At 51.5% G+C, this 22099-nt stretch overlaps 2 protein-coding genes across 2 annotated transcripts; both read right to left on the reverse strand.

Annotated features, from left to right (window-relative positions):
• Positions 1 to 189: 189 nt before the first annotated feature.
• Positions 190 to 2648, reverse strand: LOC122905208 (histone H2B type 2-E1). Its single transcript, XM_044246864.1, has 2 exons — positions 2397 to 2648; positions 190 to 426 (listed from the first exon to the last, which is right to left on the reverse strand). Exons 1-2 carry the CDS (start codon positions 2646 to 2648, stop codon positions 190 to 192), a joined length of 489 nt encoding a protein of 162 aa, XP_044102799.1.
• A 3497-nt stretch (positions 2649 to 6145) lies between these two features.
• LOC122905207 (ATP-binding cassette sub-family F member 2) lies at positions 6146 to 20436 on the reverse strand. The gene is made up of 15 exons (XM_044246863.1): positions 20343 to 20436; positions 19484 to 19682; positions 14630 to 14842; positions 13954 to 14136; positions 13697 to 13868; positions 12467 to 12562; positions 11349 to 11451; positions 10077 to 10172; positions 9795 to 9914; positions 9618 to 9707; positions 9163 to 9273; positions 8503 to 8565; positions 8171 to 8299; positions 7286 to 7489; positions 6146 to 6370 (listed from the first exon to the last, which is right to left on the reverse strand). The coding sequence occupies exons 2-15, from the start codon at positions 19638 to 19640 to the stop codon at positions 6233 to 6235; spliced, it is 1875 nt and encodes a 624-aa protein (XP_044102798.1). The 5' UTR covers positions 19641 to 19682; positions 20343 to 20436; the 3' UTR covers positions 6146 to 6232.
• Positions 20437 to 22099: the final 1663 nt, after the last annotated feature.

A 22099-nucleotide genomic window follows, 5' to 3' on the forward strand; every position in this document is an offset into this window, starting at 1 on the left:
TCAAGTTAGAACTTTGCCCCTGTGCTGCCCAGGGGCCACACTCAGAAAGCAGTATTTAAAAATTATGAGTATTACTCCCCCTGTAGCCATAAAAAGTGACAACACTGTTGCCGCACACCGCACCTCCCCTTTTCAAATCACCACAGTGCACGGGAGCAGTTCACTCTTTATTAAACGCTCGGCCCCGGGTCACTTGGAGCTGGTGTACTTGGTGACGGCCTTGGTGCCCTCGGACACGGCGTGCTTGGCCAGCTCCCCGGGCAGCAGCAGGCGCACGGCCGTCTGGACTTCCCGGGAGGTCAGTGTGGTTCGGCCCGAGTACTGGGCCAGCCGGGCAGCCTCGCCAGCCAGACGTTCGAACACATCATTCACAAACGAGTTCATGATGCTCATGGCCTTGGAAGAGATGCCTATGTCTGGGTGCACCTGGAGAAGCAGCAGAACCGCTCAGTTAAGAAGGAGGCGCTGCCTGACGCTCCGGGCCCCAGCCCCGGGCTCAAGCTCGGGACTGCAAGGCCGCCTCACCAGCCTCTCTCCGGAGGCCAAGCCACCGAAACAGGGATGGGTTTTTTACTACTATATCCGAGTTAAAATTTTTCCCAACTGCAAAAAGTAATATTATGTTCCTCCTAGGAGCCACATGTAAGCATCAATCTCTGGGAAATGGAAACAGTTACACAGCGTTTGCTTTTCTCCTTTAGTGTATCTGCAAAGCGTTACCCCCAGAAACGGACTCCTAGCGGCAAAGCTCCCGGAGGTGGGACTGCCACGGTTTATGCACGTAAGTCGGCATTACCAAATAATTGTCCGAGAGCACGCTTATGTGACACGATCCCAGCACCAGACTAGGGGTCAGAACACCAGGGATCTGTGGCCCTACTGTGAATCACTGCCCAACCTCCAACGGGGCACTTTCCTCTGCGCCTCAGTTTCCTCCTCTGTCACATAAGCTTTTGAACTAGGTGACCTCCAATAACCCAAAGGGTAGGGGCCTGATAACAATCAGAACGTGAGAGTGGGCAGACATGAGGGGTTTCCCTCCGAAGGGAGTGGTCACTGCCAATAACACACGTCAGGCCAGTGGTGGAGACAGAAGTGGAACTCGGGCTCTCCCCAGTCTCTGGATGTCACCCGCAGCAGGGGACCCAAGCCTGAACGCCTCGTCGTCATCACATCTTTTTCTCTTTGGGGTTGAGGGGTCACAGTAAGTTTCACAGCTCATGGGTGAGTCCCCCAGTAGCCCTCCCTCACCAGTCTAACCCAGGGCCAACCCTCGCCTCACAGTTGCGCCCCAAGGTTAGGTGATGCAGCCGAGCTCACCAGTGCTCCCTCCCACCCCCACGTTCTGCTGGTCGCTGGAGTCTGTCCTCTGCTGCTGCCCTCCGGCCCATCTACGAGAGCGCTGGTCCCAACCTCACCCGGACCCCACAAAAGCATTCCCAGAGACCCAAGTTGTCAGGTCGCCGAAACTGCTACTGGGACGAAGACCGGAGACAGAGTCCTCGTCTTGGATCTAGTCCCACCAGGGGTAAGACTCAGGCAGGTGGCAGAGACACAAGGCAGCCAAGACCATTGTTCTGCCGGCTCCCGGCCCTGGTTCTGCTGAGCGGGGAAGAGGCTGGGAGGCCAGGGTGCCTGGTGCCCTTGGCCAGTTGGGTGCCCGCTGATGCCCCCAAATGTCTGTCAGCAAGCCAGGGCCGGGAGTAGGCACTTCTCGCAGGTGCTCTGCGAGGCTGGGAACAGCGAGCATCCCCAGCACCCCTGGGTTAAGAGGCAGGACAAGCCGAAGTAGGTGACCGGCCTGCTCAGAGCCGGGGGGCCTGAGCTCTGCGGCTCTCAGTTCACGGGACTCAGTCGATGCACTGAGCCTTTATGGACTTTGTGTTCCAGGTCTGGGCAGGAGACCAATCCCGTAGCTCCTCGGGGCCCGAGTGCTGTGTGGCTGGAAGGCCTTCCCCAGGACTTCCGCTCACACGCGTGGCTCCGTGCTCCGGCCCCCACTGCTAGGGCTTCTTGTTTGTACCGTACTGGGTTTGGGATTCGATCACCCTTCGGCCCCACACTTCTTACAGTCCTCCCTGTCTTAATTATGTCCCACCTGGTCCCACCCATCATCATCTTGTCTGCCCAAAGCCCCATGAGCTTCTGGGCGGTGGTGGCGTGCTTTAAAGGTCTCCTGCCCATCTCAGGGGCGCAACACACACTGAGAGGTTGTAGGGACCTGAACTGGAGCAAGGCCACCTTGAGACAGGCACGGTGTGCCTGAGGCCACCCACTGCAGTGCCAGGAGTAAGTGGAGTAGGAATCTCTGTCCAGTGCTCTCTCTAGGCTCTTCTGCCAGTGTGCTCCACACACCCCCACGCACGCACACACCGGCGTTGGCTCCCCGCTCTCACCTGCTTCAGCACCTTGTAGATATACACTGAGTAGGTTTCCTTGCGCCGGCCTCGCCTTCTGGACTTCTTATCACCACGGCCCCTTCGGCCTCCCGGCTGCGGCTGCTGGCCACGCTCCGAGCTCATCCTGCCGTTCCTCCTAACGGCTGCCTCCTGCTCCTTGGGGCATTTTATGGAGTCGACTGCCCACCAGGTGGGGCTGGGGGCCAGCACCTGGGAGGGAGGGGGCGGGAGGGGAGGAGCCTCACCCATCCCTATCCCGAACAGGCTCTGGGCTAATCGTAAGAGACGAATGGCTCCCACCTCTCCCCCAAGTGATTTCCTGCCTCTGAATGAGCGGCCCTCCCCCAAGGGCCCTTCCCCAGCTGACCATCTCCCAGCGGACTACACACTTGGGAGAGTTCCCACACCACCCAGCTGTGCCATGAGATCACTCTGCACCCGCTGTCCTCGTCCTCGCCAAGACTTGAAATGCAGGGGAGTGTCAGGAGGAACCCGAGGCACCCCACCCCCACCCACGGAGCCCTACAATACAGCTGGGGAGGTTGGACTGGCTCACAGCAAAGAGAGAAGTAGAGGCACTAATGAGGGGGCCTAGGGAAGAGAGTTCAGGAAAGAAAAACTGGTGAGGGCTGGGGTGTCTGGGGGGCTCAGTCTGCCTTCAGTTGGGTCATGATTTCTGCATCCCGGGATCAAGGCTTGCATTGGGTTCCTTGCGAAGTGGGGAGTCTGCTCCCCCCTCTCTCCCCCTCCCTCTGCCCCTCCCCACTGCCTGTTCTCTCTCTCTCTCAAATAAGTAAAATAAAATCGTAAAAACAGAAAAGAAAACTAGTGAGGGCTACAGTAGCCAGAGATGGCTTCATGGAAGGAATGGGGATTTGGTGCTGGTCTGGTGGGAGGGGCACGGTGTAACTGGTGGGGGTGGGGGTGACAGAAGGACGGTCTATGGGGAAGCAGAGTGGAATCGGTGTGTGCTGAGCGCAGGGCGGCTTGGACGGAAGGCAGAAGTGCGGCACAACGGGGCCGGGGCCAGAGGCAAGCGGCAGAAAGCCACAGGCTGGGAGGGCCTGCTGGGGAGGACGTTGGGGCAGACTGGAGGAGCCGGAGCGGGGCGCACTGGGTGCTGTGGGCTCCCGGGGAAGCTGGCGGCAAAGGGAAGAAGCAGCTGTTGAACGGAGAGGTTCTCGCTTTGCACCTACGTGTGAACGATACTGCGAGTTACGTGCTGGGACTACGGAAGCTGGAGCAGCACAGAAGCACGGGCTGGGGGGGCGGGTTTCCCAGTCAGAAGAGGTGGCTGAGGGGTAAAGACGAGCCGCACCTGCCAGTGGGGTGAAGGCAAGCCCGAGCCGGCCGAGCCTCGCTCACCTCTCCAGCCACTTCCCGCCGTCTGGCTGCATCTTCGTGCCAAGGTTTAAGAGGACCAGGAGGGAATTCTTTTTTTTTTTTTTTTAGTAATTTTTTAAAAAAATTATTTATTTAACAGACAGAGATCACAAGCAGACAGAGAGGCAGACAGAGAGAGAGGAAGGGAAGCAGGCTCCCTGCCGAGCAGAGAGCCCAATGCGGGGCTCGATCCCAGGACCCTGGGATCATGACCTGAGCTGAAGGCAGAGGCTTCAACCCGCTGAGCCACCCAGGCGCCCCCAGGAGGGAATTCTTAAGCCAAAAAAAAGCGCTGCTAATTTTAGGCCTTTGTAGAAATATATATATTGGGCTTTTTAAGCATTCCTGAAGTTTTTGAAATTGGCTTTTTTGGGGGGGGGTGGCTGAGAGAGGCGAGCTGCCTAGATGACTGATTCTCCCAGTTCTGAAGCCCCGCCTAGCACCCCGAGGATTTCACCCGGGACACCCTGAGGGACTTCAAAGGCAACTGGTACAAACACACCCAGGGTCTCCCTTGGCTGAGATAGCGGGAGCTCTCCTCTGTTCCCGTCTTCCCAGCGGCTCATTCTCAAGGCCATTCTCCCCGCCACCCGTCTCTGGATGCTTGGACTGACTGAGGCACAAGGCGACAAAGGCAGGCCCCTTAGCGGTGGAGTCCGAGCCTCACTCCAGCCAAGGGCTCAGCCGCAGCCGCTTACTTCCCCTGCACGCTCAGCGTTCCGCCTGCCCCGGGCAGCTCCTGGACTTCAGGGCCATCTGAGTTCCTGTTCATCTTTCTTTTCTTTCTTCTTAAGATTTTATTTATTTGACACAGAGAGACACAGGGAGAGAGGGAACACAAGCAGGGGGAGTTGGGGGGGGTGGGGAAGCAGGCTCCCGCTGAGCAGGGAGCCCGATGCGGGGCTTGATCCCAGGACCCTTGGGATCATGACTTGAGCCGAAGGCAGACGCCCAATGACTGGGCCACCCATGCGCCCCCACTCTTCATCTTTCAAGTTAGAGCACCAATCCTTTCTGGATAGCTGTCACAAGACACCCCCCCACACACAAGTTTTTAATCCTTCTGTGTATCCTAACAAGTCACAATTGAGCATCTGATTGATGCCCTGTCGTGTTCTCTCGTCACTGCTGGCTTCCCCATTAGATCATGAGCTCCTTGGGGGTTTAAGACGCCATCTGGGACTGGTTTTTGTTTTACATAGTCTTAGATGTACTGTAATCAGCACTGAAAAATCATGGCTGTGTATGTTTCCCCACAGGGACGGCTGCTGAGGTGTGATGAATCCAAGGTGGCAAGTGCTAGTCGAGTTCAGATCGATCATGCAGAGCCCTTGGCCAGGAAGTAAATTAGGTCATGCTAACAAAAATGAAGGCCACGGACAGATAAAGTAACAAGACTTCCCGCATCCCCCCCGCAGGAATGGTGGTTCACAAACTTGTTGAAAATGCAGATTCCTGACCATTTCTGCATCTCTCTCACCGCACCAGATGGAATCAATAGGTCGGGGCTGGGGATCTGCACTTTAACAAGCACCACCTGCCCCAAGTATGGGGTACAGGTGGCAGCGAGGGAGCCTCAGACCACTCTGAAAAACATGTCCCAGGAGAGTGGGTCTCAAGTTCGGCCCCCAGGTGAGCAGCATCAGCAGCACCTGGCAACTTGCTAGAAATGTTTTCATTCCTGGTCTCCCCCCAACCTACTGAACCAGAAACCCTGAGGCAAGACCCAGCCACTGGTGACCTGATGAGTCTTCCAGATGATTCTGATGTGCGTTGTGAGACCATGGCCTAAGGCTCAATTGCAGATCAAAGGAAGGAGAGTTATTCTAGCTCCTAAAGACTCATCTTAAGTCTGCATCCACCCCACCAATCCCCACCCAAGCTCTTGCTGCAGGGAGGGGCGCTGGCACTGTGGGGAGGAGGGGAGTAAAGGGCCCAGAGACCAGAAAAGGAAGGTAGGGACCATGGCTTCTTCTTTCTTTATTGGACACTTTGTAGATGTCACACAGGTCTAAAAGTTACACTGTTAAATAATTATTTAAAAACCGACCAGGACTAAAGCCCTGGTCCAGAGCTCCAAACCAGAAGCAGAAAGGAATGGGGGTGGTGGGCTGGGGGGTATCCTCCAACATCACCAAAACCCAGAAAACGAGGACCCTAAGCTCTTCCACAGGCCAGCCCAGGATGTGGGCCCTTGGGCTAACCCTCAGGTGCCTCTGGCTGCATCACTATCAGGTCAGTAACCAGCAAGGAGCTGGCCAAAGAGCCAGCTGAGTCCAGACATGGACAAAAGTAACTGGAAGGACAGGAAACGGACAGGTACTGTCCAGCTGTAGATAAGATCACAGAGTGCAGCTAAGGCAGGTGGGGTGGGGTGGGGGGGCTGGGGAGGGGTATTGCAGCAATGCAGGAGTGTAGCCCCAGAGGCCAAGCCCAGCCCGGGCAGGGGCTCACACATTGTGGGTCCTCCTGGTGAGCTGGGGCTCTTCGCCCACCAGCTTGGACTTGAGGTGCTCCTTGTAGGCCAGGATGTCTCCAGGCCACTTGGTGATTGTCTGCTTCTCACAGACCCAGATTTCCTGTGCAACCTAGAAGGCAAATTTTAGGCTTAGTAATCCTGGCCAGCACTCCCCGTCCCTGCCCAGAAGACCACTGTCAGGCGAATCCAGGAAGAACCCCCCACCCGGCCCCGTATCTAGCTCAGGTTCACCCTCTCGAGGTGCTTTGTGAGGCCGAACCCAGGGTCCTATAGCTAGCAGGTTGAAAGCCTTCCAAGCCAAGATCTGCTGTGTCTCCTCATCTCCATTCCCCCGCAGGGCTTAGATCCTTTGAGAGGCTTCCCTCCCAGCTCCCTTTTCTCCACCGCACCTTTTCCGAAGCTTCGGGGAAATGACCAGCAGCTTTTCCAGCAGTGACTTGTGGTAACCCTTTGACTAATCCAAATCCTCCTTAGTATAATACTATTTCTGTGCTAAAGAATCTTGGGGCAGGGCGCCTGGGTGGCTCAGTGGGTTAAGCCGCTGCCTTCGGCTCAGGTCATGATCTCAGGGTCCTGGGATCGAGTCCCGTATCGGGCTCTCTGCTCAGCAGGGAGCCTGCTTCTCCCTCTCTCTCTTTGCCTGCCTCTCTGCCTACTTGTGATCTCTGTCAAATAAATAAATTTAAAAAATCTTAAAAAAAAAAAAAAAAAGAATCTTGGGGCAATAGTAAAGCACCCTGCTCTCCAGCCCGCTCCCTCACCAGTTCTGGCTAACTACCAAATGGGCTAACAGTCCCAAATCACTACTGAAAATCATGAAGTATTTCTACTAAGAATCTCTTAAGTTTCTCAGAGAGCCATAAAAACTGCTCCTCATCACCCTGTTTACACCAAGACCTTTTCCTACACCCAATAAACATGTATTAAGTGTCCCCCCCCCCCACCCCGCCCATGCTATGACCGTTCTAGCCAAGCTTCTCCCGGACGCCGTCTGCTCTACTCCCGCTCCCGCCAGGGGCCTCACCTGCTGAATGAGTCTGAAGTCATGGCTGACCAGCATCATACCACCCTCAAACTCATTGATGGCATCGGCCAGGGCGTCGATGGTCTCGATATCCAGGTGGTTAGTGGGCTCGTCCAGGAAGAGCATGTGGGGGTTCTGCCAGGCCAGCCAGGCCAGACACACTCGGCACTTCTGCCCATCAGAAAGGTTCCGAATTGGGCTCACCTGAGTGGAACCATGACATTCATAGAACCTGCTGTTACTCCCACCACAGGAGCATGGGTCCCCCCTCCCCCCGCTTCTCCATTAACGTTATCACCGTTCTACGAAAAGGGAAGACCCAAGATCACAGAGTGAGGTGGTGACACAGCTCCCAGTCTCTCAAGGCCTGTAGCGATAAACGTGGAAGCCTGAAGCCCCTGCCATTACTACGGCCATCCCTCTTGCTCTCTCTCACCACTTAAACTGAAACTAATTGGAACAATCTGGTGGGTCCTCAATCCAGACCTAAATCCAGGAACTCGTTTTCTAGGTTCCAGTTTCGCTGCCCTCAAGCACTATGGTTTATCTTGTTGGTCTGGGGCCAGGGCATGTCAGAGACAAGTATGCTATCCCTGCCCCTCCCCCACAAGATGACATGAACACTAAAATACATATGACCGAGGGCAAAGGAAAGCTAGTGGGTTCTCTTGGATGCTGGAATCAAAGGGAGACACTTTAAAGTATACAACTTTTGATCTCAGGGTTGTGGGTTCAAGCCCCACTCTGATTGTGGAACCTACTTTAAGGAAAAAAAAAAGGGGGGGGGAAGCGACTTTTGGGATAGCTCCCGACCCCAGGTCACCAGGACAGTGTTCCCGGACCACACAGCCCGATCTCCCAGTTATCTGGGGCTGCTCAGCTGACCTGCTGTTTCCCAGTGAGACCGTATCGACCAATGATCTTCCTCATTTCTTCCTTCTCCTTGATCTCGGGGTAACACTTCATCATGTACTCCAAAGGTGAGAGGTCTAAGTCCAGTTGCTCTTGTAAATGCTACAGGAAAAAAGAACCCACTCAGATGTGCTTGGCGTTCCACTTCAAAAGGAACCCTGCTGGGTTAACTGCTGAGTAACTCTGCCTCTGCCCAGGCACCTGTTCAAGAATTTCAGGAGAAGCAGGCAAAAGCTGACTTGGTCTCATGCAGCCCCCTTCCCACGGCCTGGACACCACCCTGTACCCCAAGGCCTGGCCTTTACCTGATGGTAACGCCCTATCTTGACATGAGAGTGTTTTCGGATCATCCCGTCTGTGGGTAGTAGCTAGAAAGAAGAGTATTAGGTGGAAAGATAAGCACACAGAAAGGGAAGCAGACACGGGCAGAGCAGGAAAATAAGCATATGTTCACTGAAGAAGATGCCTAACTTCCTAAACAGAATCTAGACCCCTCACAGACTGCTAATCTGGCCAAGCTAAAAATATTTAGGAAGTTCCACTGAAACAGATGTTCTCTAGCGAACCAAAGATACACACGACAGAGTCTACTTAGTCATTAAATATCTACTACGGAACGCACCACCTGTAAAACAAAGGACTTGGACACACCCACAACATAGGTTTTCTCAAACAAAAACATTATCTCTAAGTGCACATGTTCCTCTAAAGGCTCTAACTGAAAGACGGGAAAAATGTTGAGACGCACGTTTTCTCTCTCACTCGCACAGACCCTCCTTCCCTCCCTCCCTCCGAGAAAACAGCTCCAAACTCGAGCACTGCCGGGGACAACCCCACCCCGGAAGCCAGCTCACTGGCCGCCAGCGGCTCACTCCCCACCGGCGCGCTCAGCCCCGAACCCCTCATTACAGGTACACATTAAGTACCTGCTCTCCGAAATCCCACACCCCAACTCGACACCATACCTCTCCAGTGAGCAGCTTCAGAAGAGTCGACTTCCCTGCTCCGTTGGGCCCCACCAGAGCCACTCGCGTATCGAGATCGATACCAAATTCTAGATTGTTGTAGATGCAAGGCTGAGGTGGGTGTGAGAGAGAAAGGAACACGAGGCTAGGTCACCCACCCATCGGGCTGGAAGATCAGCCCCGCCATGTCCCCAGCCACCCCCGGAGGAGGCAGGCGGCTCTCACAACAGACCCCGACCCTCCACCCACCAACTCAGCTGAGCAGTTCTCCTCCCAAGTACTTGAAGAGGGGTCGCTGTGAGAGCCTGGGTGCGGCGCCCGAGCTGCCACGCCTGAATCAGCCCGTGACCTCACGGGTTAGCAGGCGGGTTCGGCGAAGAGCAGCAGACTCCCAGCCAGTTGATGCCTATCTTATAAAATGCACCCCAGCCTCCCGACCACACAGGAGTACTCACCCCATCTTTTGTATACTTGAAGCTCACATTCTGCACCATAATGACCGGTGGAGGAATCTTGCCACACGGTGGGAAATAAAACGACAGTGTCTAGAAAGAGGAGACGGTGCTTATCAAGTTAGGTTGTGTCCTATCCGCCACACCGCAGGCCACTAACTTTACCCAAGCAGACCCCACCTTGTCGCTCACGACCCTCTCTGTCAGTCCCGATGCCATCATCTTCTGTAGTGTTTTCTCCTTGCTCTGGGCCTGCCGGGCCAGCTTGGCACTGCCATGACCAAACCTAGCAATGTAGTTCTGAAAGAGACCACAAAGGGGGCTTGGAGTACGGGCAGGTGCCAAACAACTCATTTTAAATGTGGGGTAAATACTGGTGACAACGTCTTCTGACTTCCCGCTTCCCCAAATTCCCCAGATACCCTCATCCAACTCTCCTGGAGAACATGAGCTCAGCTCTACCTTCATGTGTGCGATCTGGTCTTGCTCCCAGTGAAACCTCTTCATCTGGTTCTCCTCCAGCTCCAGCCGCGTCTTCACGTACTGGTCATAATTACCCTGCAGAGAAATGTGCCAGGCAAGGCAGGCAGCTTTAACCTCGCTCCCGGCTCTCAGGGTTTAGGGGGTATGGGATGGCATTGGACTTGGCCCTGGCTGTAAGACTGTGCGGTAAGGAAAGAGGAAGTATGTTAACAGAGCATACCCTAACCCAGAATCTGAGCTCTTTCAAACTGTGTGCCTCTCACTCTTAGCTTAGCCAGAGCAGGACTGCAGAGCAAACCCTCGGGTTAGCCATAAAGACACCCACGGCGCTGGCAGTAGTCCTGACCGTACGGACATCACGAGGCTCACAGCCTTCCAAGAGTCCCTCCTACTGCTCCCCACCCTGCTTCGAGGATGAAGCCCCATGTGGGCTACAGAAACGGCACCCAGAAAGGAAGACAGCAGACCAATCAGACTGAGGACCTAGCAAACAGCACAGTTGGGACTGTCATGGTTTCTGTCTGTAAAAAGTTGGACTCAACCTAAATATTCATCGAAAAGGGCCTGACAAATAAGCTACTAGATAGCTACACAATGAGATATCATGCAATTACTGAAAAGAATGAGGTTACTCCATACGTATTCATGTGGAAAGTAGTATAAGATATATTAAAATATAAGAGCAACCTACAAAAGAGAACAACTATTAACATAACTCTGATATGTATACAGGAAATTTTCTAAAATCCTCGCAAGTATACATGGAATCTCTGGCAGGCTATATAAGAAATTATTAATACTCCCACCATGAGTGTAAGATGAATGGAAAGGACTCCTTTCTTTTTTTGAAATACAGAAAATGAAAAGGAAAGGCAGACAAGTGGGCTGTTGAGATCCTGACTCCCATTCTTCACGGAAGGCGGGGTAGAAGTGCTATCATGAAGCAAAGTAGTCATTCAAGAAGGCAGGGAGCGACAGGGCCTGCCTGGGTACCATGAGAAGCCCACCTTCTTACCACAAGGCAAACACACACCACGTACACAGGCTGCCGGTCGCTGGCCTACAACCTGGGCACAACTGCTTTCAGACTAAAATAGAACAGGCTGCAGAACTCCTTGTCCACATCTTTTTATAGCAATAGGTAGAAAAGGGCTAATAAATGTTGGTTTTTTGTTTTTTTTTTTTTTAAAGGAGAGCTTTAAGGAGCTGATAAGCACAGAGGTTGCTGTGGAGAAGCTGGGGCCTACTCACCGTGTAATACTTCAGCTTCTTGTTGTGCATGTGAATGATGTTGGTACAGACGCCATTCAGAAAGTCCTGGGAATGGGAGACGAGGACCAGGATGCGCTTAAAACTGTAAAGCCAGAGAAAACCAGTCAGGGAGGTGCGCAAAACTGTGCTGGTTCACAACAGTGGAGCAGAAAGACCCAGAAACCCTTCATCTTTTGCCATCCTTACTCCGGAGCACTCTTTAAAGATTTTATTTATTTATTTGACAGAGAGAAATCACAAGCAGGCAGAGAGGCTGGCAGAGAGAGAGAGAGGGAAGCAGGCTCCCTGCTGAGCAGAGAGCCCGATGCGGGACTCGATCCCAGGACTCTGAGATCATGACCCGAGCCGAAGGCAGCGGCTTAACCCACTGAGCCACCCAGGCGCCCCCGGAGCACCCTTTAGATTTTACAGCCCATTCCCGGCTCCCAGCAACCACCCAGGCCAAGCTACTGCCATGACACTTTGATGCCTTTCAGTGTGAGTTTCATCAATCTTCTAATTTTCAGCAGAATGGAGCAGAGATGGTCATTTAACATGGTGGTAAAATAAATGTATGTCCACAAACAAATCCGTAAGTGTCTCTAATAGGTGGGTGGGCAGAACCGAACAGGTTTGATAAAATCACTACACTCGGCTGTTTGAAAGATGATACCAAGTCACGGCAGAGACCACTAGGAGCCTGCCCTCAGAGCTGCTACAATATGCCAATTATTCAACTCTTTAGCCACATGTCACGGTATCACGATCGTAAGTGGAGTCCCCTCTTTACATGAGGCATAGACATATGGTCAAGAGAAAAATACTCTCTGAAGACATGTCTGAAGTATGAAGGTGTTGTATTTCAAATGCGAAGAACCAAGAAAGTTAAAGAAAAACAACAGGCACATTTCAGACTAAAAACAACCAATCAAACGAAATGGCCTGCACTAAAGGTGCTTACCGTTTTTTCAATCTGGCCTCCAACCGGCCTGGCATCAGTTCCTTTTCCCCCTGCTCTCCTATCCCTGCAGTTTCCAGCCATTCATTTCCTTTAGACTCTGCTCAACTCCCCCGTTCCAGAACCTGCCCACTCCCAACCCCCAGCCCCAGCCCCTTACGTCTTTAATTCTTCTTCCAACCACACACAGGCATCGAGGTCCAGGTGGTTGGTGGGCTCGTCCAGGAGCAGCATGAAGGGGCGAATGAAGAGGGCTCTGAAGGACAGGAAGGGAGACAGAGCACCTTCAGTCTGCTGGGGGCTACACAGGAGGACACTGCCTTGCCTTCTATCTACAACCCTGGTCAGGCCTGACCTCAGTGCTGAAATCTCTTCTAGGTTCTATGCCTTCGAGGAAAGGGGAGAACCAGGAGAGAGACCAGAGCTGAGATGAAAGGGCAAAAAATGGAGCTAAGAAGCACGAGGATGGCACAGTTTGAGGACAAGGTTGTAAAAGTCCTTACAAGTCTGGAAAGTCTTTTACGCTGAAGCTGATGACCATCGGGAAGACAAAAAGATAGAGGATATCAACTATTAAGGCAGAAAGTATTCAAGCTAAAGCTATCTGATGGGGTCGCCAGACTTCAGCAAGGACGCCAGAAAATGTTCTCTTCTTAGGTGGAATCTCAAGTCAGCAAGAGCAAGGGGAGAGCACCGCTTCCTAGACCTGCAGTCACCACAGTGCAGAACTTTTTAGAAATAAGATTTCCGGGCACCAAATGCCAGTATTCCAACTGGACAGATGTGAAGAAGAGGCCAGGAAATCTGTACTCCTAAGAGCTCCTTAAGGGAACCAGAGGTAGCTAATCCTTCTCTCATGTGGAGCCATGGTTCACATGGAAGGCACAGGCAGCCTCGCTAAAGCAGTGCCCCAAACCTCACCACCTCCCCTGGCAGGGAACTGTGGAGTGAGGGAGCCACCTGTTTAACTGGAGACTTTCTGGGGGAACTGCTGAGGGAATGATGGTCTCTACAAACTCACTTTAGGTCCAGGTCATAAGAGGTAAGGACAGAGTTCTTAATAACTGCCTAATATTCTATCTTTATATAGCAAGGATCAGAAGGACTGAAACACAAAAAAGGATAGGAGTCAGGAAGAAAGAAATGGACCTACTTTACTGTTTTACCTAGGGTTGATCCTAGGATTCCCAAACACTGCCAGAAACCCAACAAAGATCACTTCAGGCAGGAAGCTCACTCATTAGCCCAAGCATACCGCCCCTCTCCATCCCGCTGAAGTCGTGTCTTGTTACTGACCGCTGGCCTCTGTTCTCAAGTTCTACCGGAGTAAGCGTTCAACCCTGAGGGAAATGGGGAGCTGCAGAGGGTAGAGAAGGAGGAAGGAACCCACCTGGCAAGGGCAACCCTCATTCTCCAGCCCCCACTGAAGTCTTTCAGCTTCTTGCGCTGCATGGCAGGAGTGAAACCCAGTCCATGCAAGATCCGTGAGGCCCTCATCTCCGCCTTGTCGGCATCCAGCTCTTCCAGTCGCTCGTAGAGCTCCATGAGCTTCTCACACTCCGCTGTGGGCAGTGAATGGCTTGTGAGGCTCCCTGGGCCTTCCCTGGGAGGAGGTTCCCCCCACCCTGCACAGGTCTGGAGCCCTACCATCCTCGTGAGCCAGCCGCTCGGCCTCCCTCTCCAGCATGGCCCGCTCCGTGTCGACTTCCATCACACACTGCAAGGGTGTCTTGTCACTAGGGGGCATCTCCCGAGTCAGATGGTAGATGTCAATGTGCTCAGGGATGGGCACTTCCCGTTTCCCAATAGCAGAGAGCAGCATGGACTTTCCTGAGGAGAGCGGGCAAAGAAGGGGAAGAGGACACTCAGCACAGGTCGGTCTGAGTCCCCTCTATCCGTTCCTCCACTCCAGCCAAGCCATGACCTCACCATTTTTTTGAGTCCCTTCCTTCCTTCCTTCCTTTCATACATTCAAAGCCTACTATTAATTACCCCCACCCCCGCTGCTTTCTGGGGCTGCCTTTCCCACATTCCTCCAATGCGTGTCCCACCCCTCCGTGAAGTCGGTTCACCTGCAGTGGCCTCACACACCGCCACTGCTGCCCCCCCACCCACTTCTCCAGCACCTACGGTCTGTAACTCCTCCTGTGGTACTTACCACATACTGCTCTGTACTGCTAGTTCCTTTTCCCTGGACATATGTGGTCTCCCACCCATACTGTAAACTCCTTGCTTTGCACATAGCTGGTGCTAAGTAAATACTTGTTGAGAGACAGGCGAGCCAAGGAGAGACACCTCCCACCTCGCCTTCCAAGGGCCTCACCAATTCCATTTAAGCCAATGAGGCCATAACGACGGCCTGAGTTCAATTCCAGTTTGGTGTCACTGAGCAGCTCTTGACCATGAAAGGTGAGGGAGAGGTTGATAATGTGGGCGTCGGTACTGTTGGGGTGAGAGGCAAGGACACCAGTGACAGCTCGAGCAGCAGCTTTCTTCATCTCAAAGTCCTCTAGCTCCTTGGTCAGCAAATCCACTTCTGCGGACAGAAAAGAAGTTTGGGAAAAGGGTAAGACAGATCCCGCCCTTGCACTCAAAGAGGATTCAGACAGCTCAGTTAGTAGAGAACCAAACTTTTGAACTGAGCATCCAGGGTTCAAGTCCCTGTTTGGGCACTGGTGGTCTCTGCCCCTTACTTAGGTGACCAAATGTTACAAAGGCCCATAACGCTGAAAAGGGCATGCCCTGCAGGACCCGGGTTCAAGATCAAGTGGAGCTCACGCAGATGTTTCACAAGGTCTACAGAGTGTATACACTGTATATAGATGTATCCTAATACCCTCCTTTCATGGGCTATTTTTTTCCCTCACAACTTGTTCTTTTAATTCTAACACCTCTTGTTAAACAACATAAATGCATCTGGGGAATGGCTAGAACTCCCAATCTTCCTTCATATACATGTGTTAAAAGATTCATTCCTCAAACCCAAAAGAAAGCAGAAACTACAGAAGTACAATTCTCTTATTCCATGGCCTAGTGGAATTCCATATTTCACATATGCTTCTAGCAGTGGAAAAGGGACCAGTGTGAGAAAACGCATAAAGAGATCAACACACACAGAGCTAAGGCTGGGATAACCAGATGTTCCCAAATCTGGAGGGTTTCAGAGATGCAAACTGACCATGAGCGGTTGTGCCGCTGTGGTTTTTCAGGCATGAGTACATCTTTAGCCTGGGAAGAATGATTAATATTATTGGCTAATCAATGTTGAGTTTACTCTGTGCCCAAGACTGTGCTGTATCATCATTCTCCATATAACTTAAACTCTTACAACACGTTCTTACAACACAATTAAAATTCTTAATTCCTGGGGCGCCTGGGTGGCTCAGTGGGTTAAGCCGCTGCCTTCGGCTCAGGTCATGATCTCAGGGTCCTGGGATTGAGTCCCGCATCGGGCTCTCTGCTCAGCAGGGGGCCTGCTTCCTCCTCTCTCTCTCTGCCTGCCTCTCTGCCTACTTGTGATCGGTCTCTGTCAAATAAATAAATAAAATCTTAAAAAAAAAAATTCTTAATTCCTAAGGTATATACTTATAATGTCTCTTTTATAATGAAGAGGTTAAATTACACAGCCAAGGTGAAAAAAATCTAGTTAGTAAAAACAAACAAACAAAAAACCCCAAAAAACCAGTTAGTGACAGAGCCAGAATTTGAACTAGGTGATCTTACCTACATCACTACAGTACCTTTACAGAAAGGAAAGTGCCCTTGAAGTATTTTTTTTTTTAAGATTTTATTTATTTATTGATAGAGTGAGAAAGCATAACCAGACAGAGCACCAGAGGGAGAGGGAGAGACAGGGTCTCCACTGAGCAGGGAGGCCGATGTGGGGCTCGATCCCAGGACCCTGGGATCATGACCTGAGCTGAAAGCAGATGCCCAACCGAATGAGCCACCAGGTGCCCACTTTGAAATATTATTGAAATGGACAGAAATGGGGGCAAAGGGAGTCGTGGTAAGCTTCTTCCAAAATAGAGTAAAACTATTTATTTACCTTTTTGGGAAGGAGTCAGGAATTACACATGAGGTACCACTACTATGGGAATTTTCTGATTTTTTTTTTTTTTTTTTTTTTAGTCTTTGTTATCCTTACCTATGTTCCCTTAGTGATTTTACAGAATCCCTGAATGCGAAAAGACTATGTGCTTGTCCTCAGGAGGAATAAAGATGGGGTAGAGGGATGGAGAGAGCTCCTTCCTTGGGGACAGCAACTCCAAGAGAGAGGGCGAGTGGTGGTTAGTCTCAGGCCACTCCAATACCCCATCCTGTTAGGTGATCACTAGTGCTGGTGCCATTACCCACCCTGGGGCTAACCGTGCTCTACCTTCAAGGAGTCAACACTGAGGGCACAGACTGCTCCTCTAGACAGATGGCAGGCACTCCATATCCACCTCAGCTCCCGGCACAGTGTGTTATAAATAAGTGCTTGATGAACACTTTTTGAATGGAGATCAAAGCTTTTGTTTCCACTGAGTGAAGGAACTTTCAGTCTCTTTTCTATGTGGTTGAGTTATCAGGCTTCCCACGACTCCACTTCATGCCAATCCCTATTCTAGATGCTGCGTAAGAAGTTGTTTATGATCTAGATCAGCAGTTAGTGAACTTTTTCTTAAAGGGCCAGATGCTAAATATTTCAGGGTTTACGGGCTAAGTGGCAAAATCAAGACATTTGAAATGTAACCATTTTTTAAAAAATGTAAAAAACCATTCTTAGCTTAGGAGGGGGATAGCTTAAAAAAAAAGGCCAACTGCCTGTTTGTATAAAGTTTTACTGGAACACAGCCACACTCATCATTTGCAGAGTGTCTGTGGCTGCTTTCCACTACAATGGCAGAGCTGAACAGCTGCAAGAGACCATATGGCTCACAAAGCTACAAATATTTACTATCTGCATCTTTACAGAAAAAGTTCGCTGATCCCTAGTCTAGAATTCCATCTGCTCAGGCAAGAGGAAAATCAAAATTAAGGGAAAGCCATATACTCTTTTCTCTTGACCTCTTTTAGCTTACAGCATCTGGGATCTAAGTCACCTTCCAAGCTTCAAAAGTAAGAGACTTAACACAGACCTCATTTTCCTAGCCTACAGCATCCCAGGAAACACTTGCCACTTAAAGAAAAGTGAAGAGCACTGAAGAGATAGAAAAGGGATTCTGGAATAAACTTCATCCAAGAGAATACTATAGACTTCACAAGAAGTCCCCTTCTACTCACTCCTCAAACAAAAGGCCCAGCTGAACTCCAGTGTTCTGTTTTGAAGAGTGTCACATTCTAAAGAAGGTTAAGCTGTCAGAGGTCACTTTCTCTGATATTTATTTTGATCTTTCCATACCTTAGTACCTAAGACAGACTGTGTGACAGTGGCAATCAGTAAAGGTTGGAGGATGATGACCTGGAACATCAAGTAATCTCAAACTCAGGAGAGCGGACCGTCTTGGGAGAGGGAGCAGAAACGAAATGGGTCCCTGACAGTAAGAAATGTTTGAGGAGGATTGGAAAGGAAACCGATGTCACATTTCAGAACAGCAGCTGCCTGAGGAAGCAAGGTGAAAACCAAAGCTCTCCTATAACTGAGCTGGGGAAACCACAGCTGAGCTCCCTGGAAATCCTATTTTCCTAGGGGCAAAAGTGAACAAGAAACTTGTAATGGGAACCATGGACGACAGTCTCAAGTAGGATTCACTTTGCTACTTTTCCAATTCAGCCAGAGAGAGCTGATGACAGACACCGCTTCACCATGGATGCCTGGAGGGGACGCCACCTCTCTATTTTAGAGATCACAACTCAGCCTCCTCATTCATTCCTATCATTTTCAACTTGGCAATCCTCCACTACACTGACCGGGAATAAAACTTCCACGTAGCCTGATCTTACTGCACCTGCTTTCTCCCATAATTCTTATTTTGGACACAATTCCTACCACTCAATTCTGTCTTCTTAATCACTTTTATCTCTCCCTTTTCGGAATTCCTATCTGTTATGACTTGTATTAGTAATTTTGCTCTCCTCTTCAAACATTTACTTAGTATCTCCATCTGCAAGGTCAGACCTACAAAAAAGTATTACCCAAGAAACATGATCCCTGCACTCGGCTCAGGTCATGATCTCGGGGTCCTGGGATCAAGTCCCGCGTCGGGCTCTCTGCTCAGCAGGGAACCTGCTTCCCTCTCTCTCTCTCTGCCTGCCTCTCCATCTACTTGTGATTTCTCTCTGTCAAATAAATAAATAAAATCTTTAAAAAAAAAAATCAAAACGATTTAGATGAAGAAACAGAAGACACAACATAAAAAGTAATACTACACGACAGCACAGGGGTATAGTGGATGGTACTATTTTAAAGGTCAGGTTTGATGGGGAAAGTTCTGCTATCCTGAGCTGGGCCCTGAGAGAATGTCAAACGCAGCTAGCACAAAAATTGTGGTATTAGAACCTTAGTGTATAAGGGCAAAAATGTCATGGCTAAGCAAAGGACAACAATCATCTGGTTGGACCAGGTCTGTTTGGGGAATTTTCAGAGGGGCAGGAAAGAAGGCTGGGACGAGACCTCCCAGGGCCTAGAAAATTCTGTTCGTGTCTCCCCAGCTGGGCTGTAAGTTATCAGAAAGCAGACAGTTCAAAGTGCATCAGTATGTAGCACGGTGTCTAGCACTCCAGACGTGCTCAATAAATACTTCCCAACGTATAAGTAACAGAAAAGCATCTTTTCCCAGGAAAAATCCAAAAATGCAATTCATAAGTTTCCCTCTTGCTAAAGTTACTACCCCGGGAAGGACAGAGGTATGATGTGGCAAAGAACCTGGCACACGGACCACCATGTGTTAGAAATGGAAAGTGAGAAAAGGGCAAGGAACTGACCTCCTTCTCAGGCTTGCATGCACAGCACCAAGAGAGCACAACACCATACATGTGTTTGCCACTAGGTATGTGAGAACCTTGTGCTCGGTTTTCCTGATCAAGAACAAGAGGGCACAAGCTCCAACTCTATCAGTCTGGATCACCATGAAAAGTTTGGTGGCACCAGATACATTTCTCTCCAGTGCCCGCCGGCCTCAGGATTCTGACCCCAGCCTGGGCATCCATTAGGTTGTAGCAACCATCCCAGGAACCCACGTCTCCCTCAATTCACCTGTGGTCTCTCGGCCATTGGCCTCATTTTTCTCCTCTGCCACCTGTGGTTCTGTGACAGTGTCCCCGTTTTCTTCGTGTCCCTTTCTGGGCCGCTGTCGTGCTTTGGCAGCTTCTTTCTTTTTGGCTGCCTTCTTCTTGGCCAGGTCAGAGGGCATGGTGATGAACCAGAGGGGCACGAAACTGTTCTTACAGGGAGCCTGAAGAAAGGCAAACACCTCAAAATCCCGAACTTGTGGTAGAATGCCTGGGCCCTGCTCCATCCCGCTCAGGAATTTTCCTATCAAGCTTCGGACACCCTGCTCCGCCCATGCCCAGCCGCTCCAAATTTTGTGAGGGTGTCTCAAGCCAATTCGGGTCCTGGGCCGCTCTTCTAATCTTAACATCTCTTCCCTGAGGCTTTGTCCACCAATCCTCACGGACTGCCTCATTCTGGAAACGCTCCTCCTCTCAGGGCCTCCAGTTAGGGGCCGGGTTCTGCCCCCTCGGCAGAGGTCCCCGTCTCCGGTTTCCCCACAACTTGGCGCTCGACGCTCCAGCCGGCCGCCTCGCTTTCCCGGGCTTCCTCCTCCCATCTGCCTCATTCCTCCTCTCCCTTGTCCCCCTCCACACCGCCGAGCCGTCGGGCCCAGCTTCTTCCCGGGACGCACTCATCTTCCCCTCGGTGAGTCCCCTCCGGGTCTCCTCACTCGCCACCCCCGGGACTTTCCCCAGCCCCCGCCCGTCAGCGTCTCTCCCTGAGCCCTTACTTCTCCTCCGCAGCCTCCTCCATCCCGACCCCGTCCCTCCTCCCTCTTCTCTTCTTCCCTCCCCCCTCACCGGCCAGCACCCTCCCCCCGGCGCCCCTTCCCCCAACTCACTGGGCCTCGCCGCTCGGCCTCTGTCGCAACAGAGCTGCTCCTTGGGCTCCTCCGCGTGCGGCCGGCTCACCAGCCAATCACGGCATCGCGCGGCTGTCGGCGCGCCGCCGCGCAGACTCCTGGGAAGTGTTGTCCTCGAGTTGCGAAGGCCAGGGCAGAGACGTCTTCTCGAGAACTACCGCCTATCGCAGGGACCTCGGGGGCTCGCGTGACGTCATCAGGATGCGCGAGGATGGGGGGTGGTTAGAGTACCGGAGCCAGCAGCCGACCTGCCCACTTTGGGCCCTGGAAACTGCGACTCCCAGACTGCTCCTCGGATAAGGGGCTGGGCCTTCCAGGCTTTACCCCGCCTCCCAAAAAATATGTTGAGTTCTGTGCCGATACTGTGTTTATAGGGCCGCCCAGCCGGCTCAAACAGCGGGGCGAGCGACTACACTTCCCAGCATGCATCGGGCGGGAGTGGGTCGAAACAATGGGGAGAGGAGAGGAGGGAGGCGGAGGGAGAAGGAGGAGGAAAGAGGGGGAAGAGTGAGGCGACTGGGAAGAGAGGGCCGAGGAAGGAGCGTCATGACGGAGGTGATGCGAAGAACAGGATTCCTCTTTGAAAGAAAGACGTCCTCGTTTTATGGAACCGAGATTTTAGATGCCAGTCCAGTGTTCACCACACTTTTAGAGGGTGCCGAACGTTGTTGCCGAACGTTGTCCCCGAACCTTGGCCGCGTAGCCCCCACACTGCAGGATGGTTAGATTCCGTCAAAGCCGTGTAAGTCTGGTGGTAAGAGCTCTGAAGTTTAAAGAAAAACAAAAACCAAACAAAAACATCTTTCCTGAGTTTAGCTGTATCACCTTGTAGCTTTGTAACCTTTGTAACCTTTGCCCTTTTTCTCTTGAGTCTTACTGTTTAAAATCCCTCACGGACTTCTCATCGCCCACACTGTAAATCCCAAATTTGCAGCCTCAAATACAAGGCAGACCTTTTGTGATCCCTGTTACTTCTCCAGGCTTCTGATTAGCGGCGCCCCACCGTCAGTGACACAGGTAGAGAGAGGCAAATGAAGCTTTTAGTCCCTTTGAGCAAGTTCTCCAAAAGTGGCAGCACATTCTCCAAAAGTGCCCCCCCACCCCCGCAGTTAAAAAAAAAAAAAAAAAGACAGCTAACTCTTCTCACCATGGAACTAGTTTTCCTCTTCAAACTTGATGCTCCACTAGACTCTACCTGTATGTCAAGTAAGCCTTGCTATTTCATGCTTTCACACCTTGAGGATAGCTTTTTCTAGAATACCCTCCACTAAGTGGCCATTATATGTCAGGCTCAGAGCTAGATGCTGAAGTTCTAATGGAGACGAGTTATTTCCCGACCTCAGGGAACTCACAATTAAGAAGGAACATTTATTTTAAAAACTTTTTTTAAAATCTTTTATTTATTCGTCAGAGAGAGAGCTCCCATGCTCACAAGCAAGGGGGGAAGTCAGTCAGAGGGAGAAGCAGACTCCTGGCTGAGCAGACTGCCCCTGCAGTGGGGCTCAATCCCAGGAACCTGAGATCATGACCTAAGTCTCAATGCAGACCCTTAACCTACTGAGCCGCCCAGGCACCCCTGCAAAACCTTTCTTCATGAAGCAGAGAAGTTATATATGGTTGTGGGTTACATAAAATCACTCATCCAAGCACTTAGCCTCTTGGGAGTACTGCCGACAATATGCCTCCCTCTCCCAGCCTCATTAAAATGTGTGGTTACAGGCAGCTTATGTTAGAGA

Source organism: Neovison vison, chromosome 4 (genome assembly GCF_020171115.1).
Source record: "Neovison vison isolate M4711 chromosome 4, ASM_NN_V1, whole genome shotgun sequence".
Classification (NCBI taxonomy): domain Eukaryota; kingdom Metazoa; phylum Chordata; class Mammalia; order Carnivora; family Mustelidae; genus Neogale; species Neogale vison.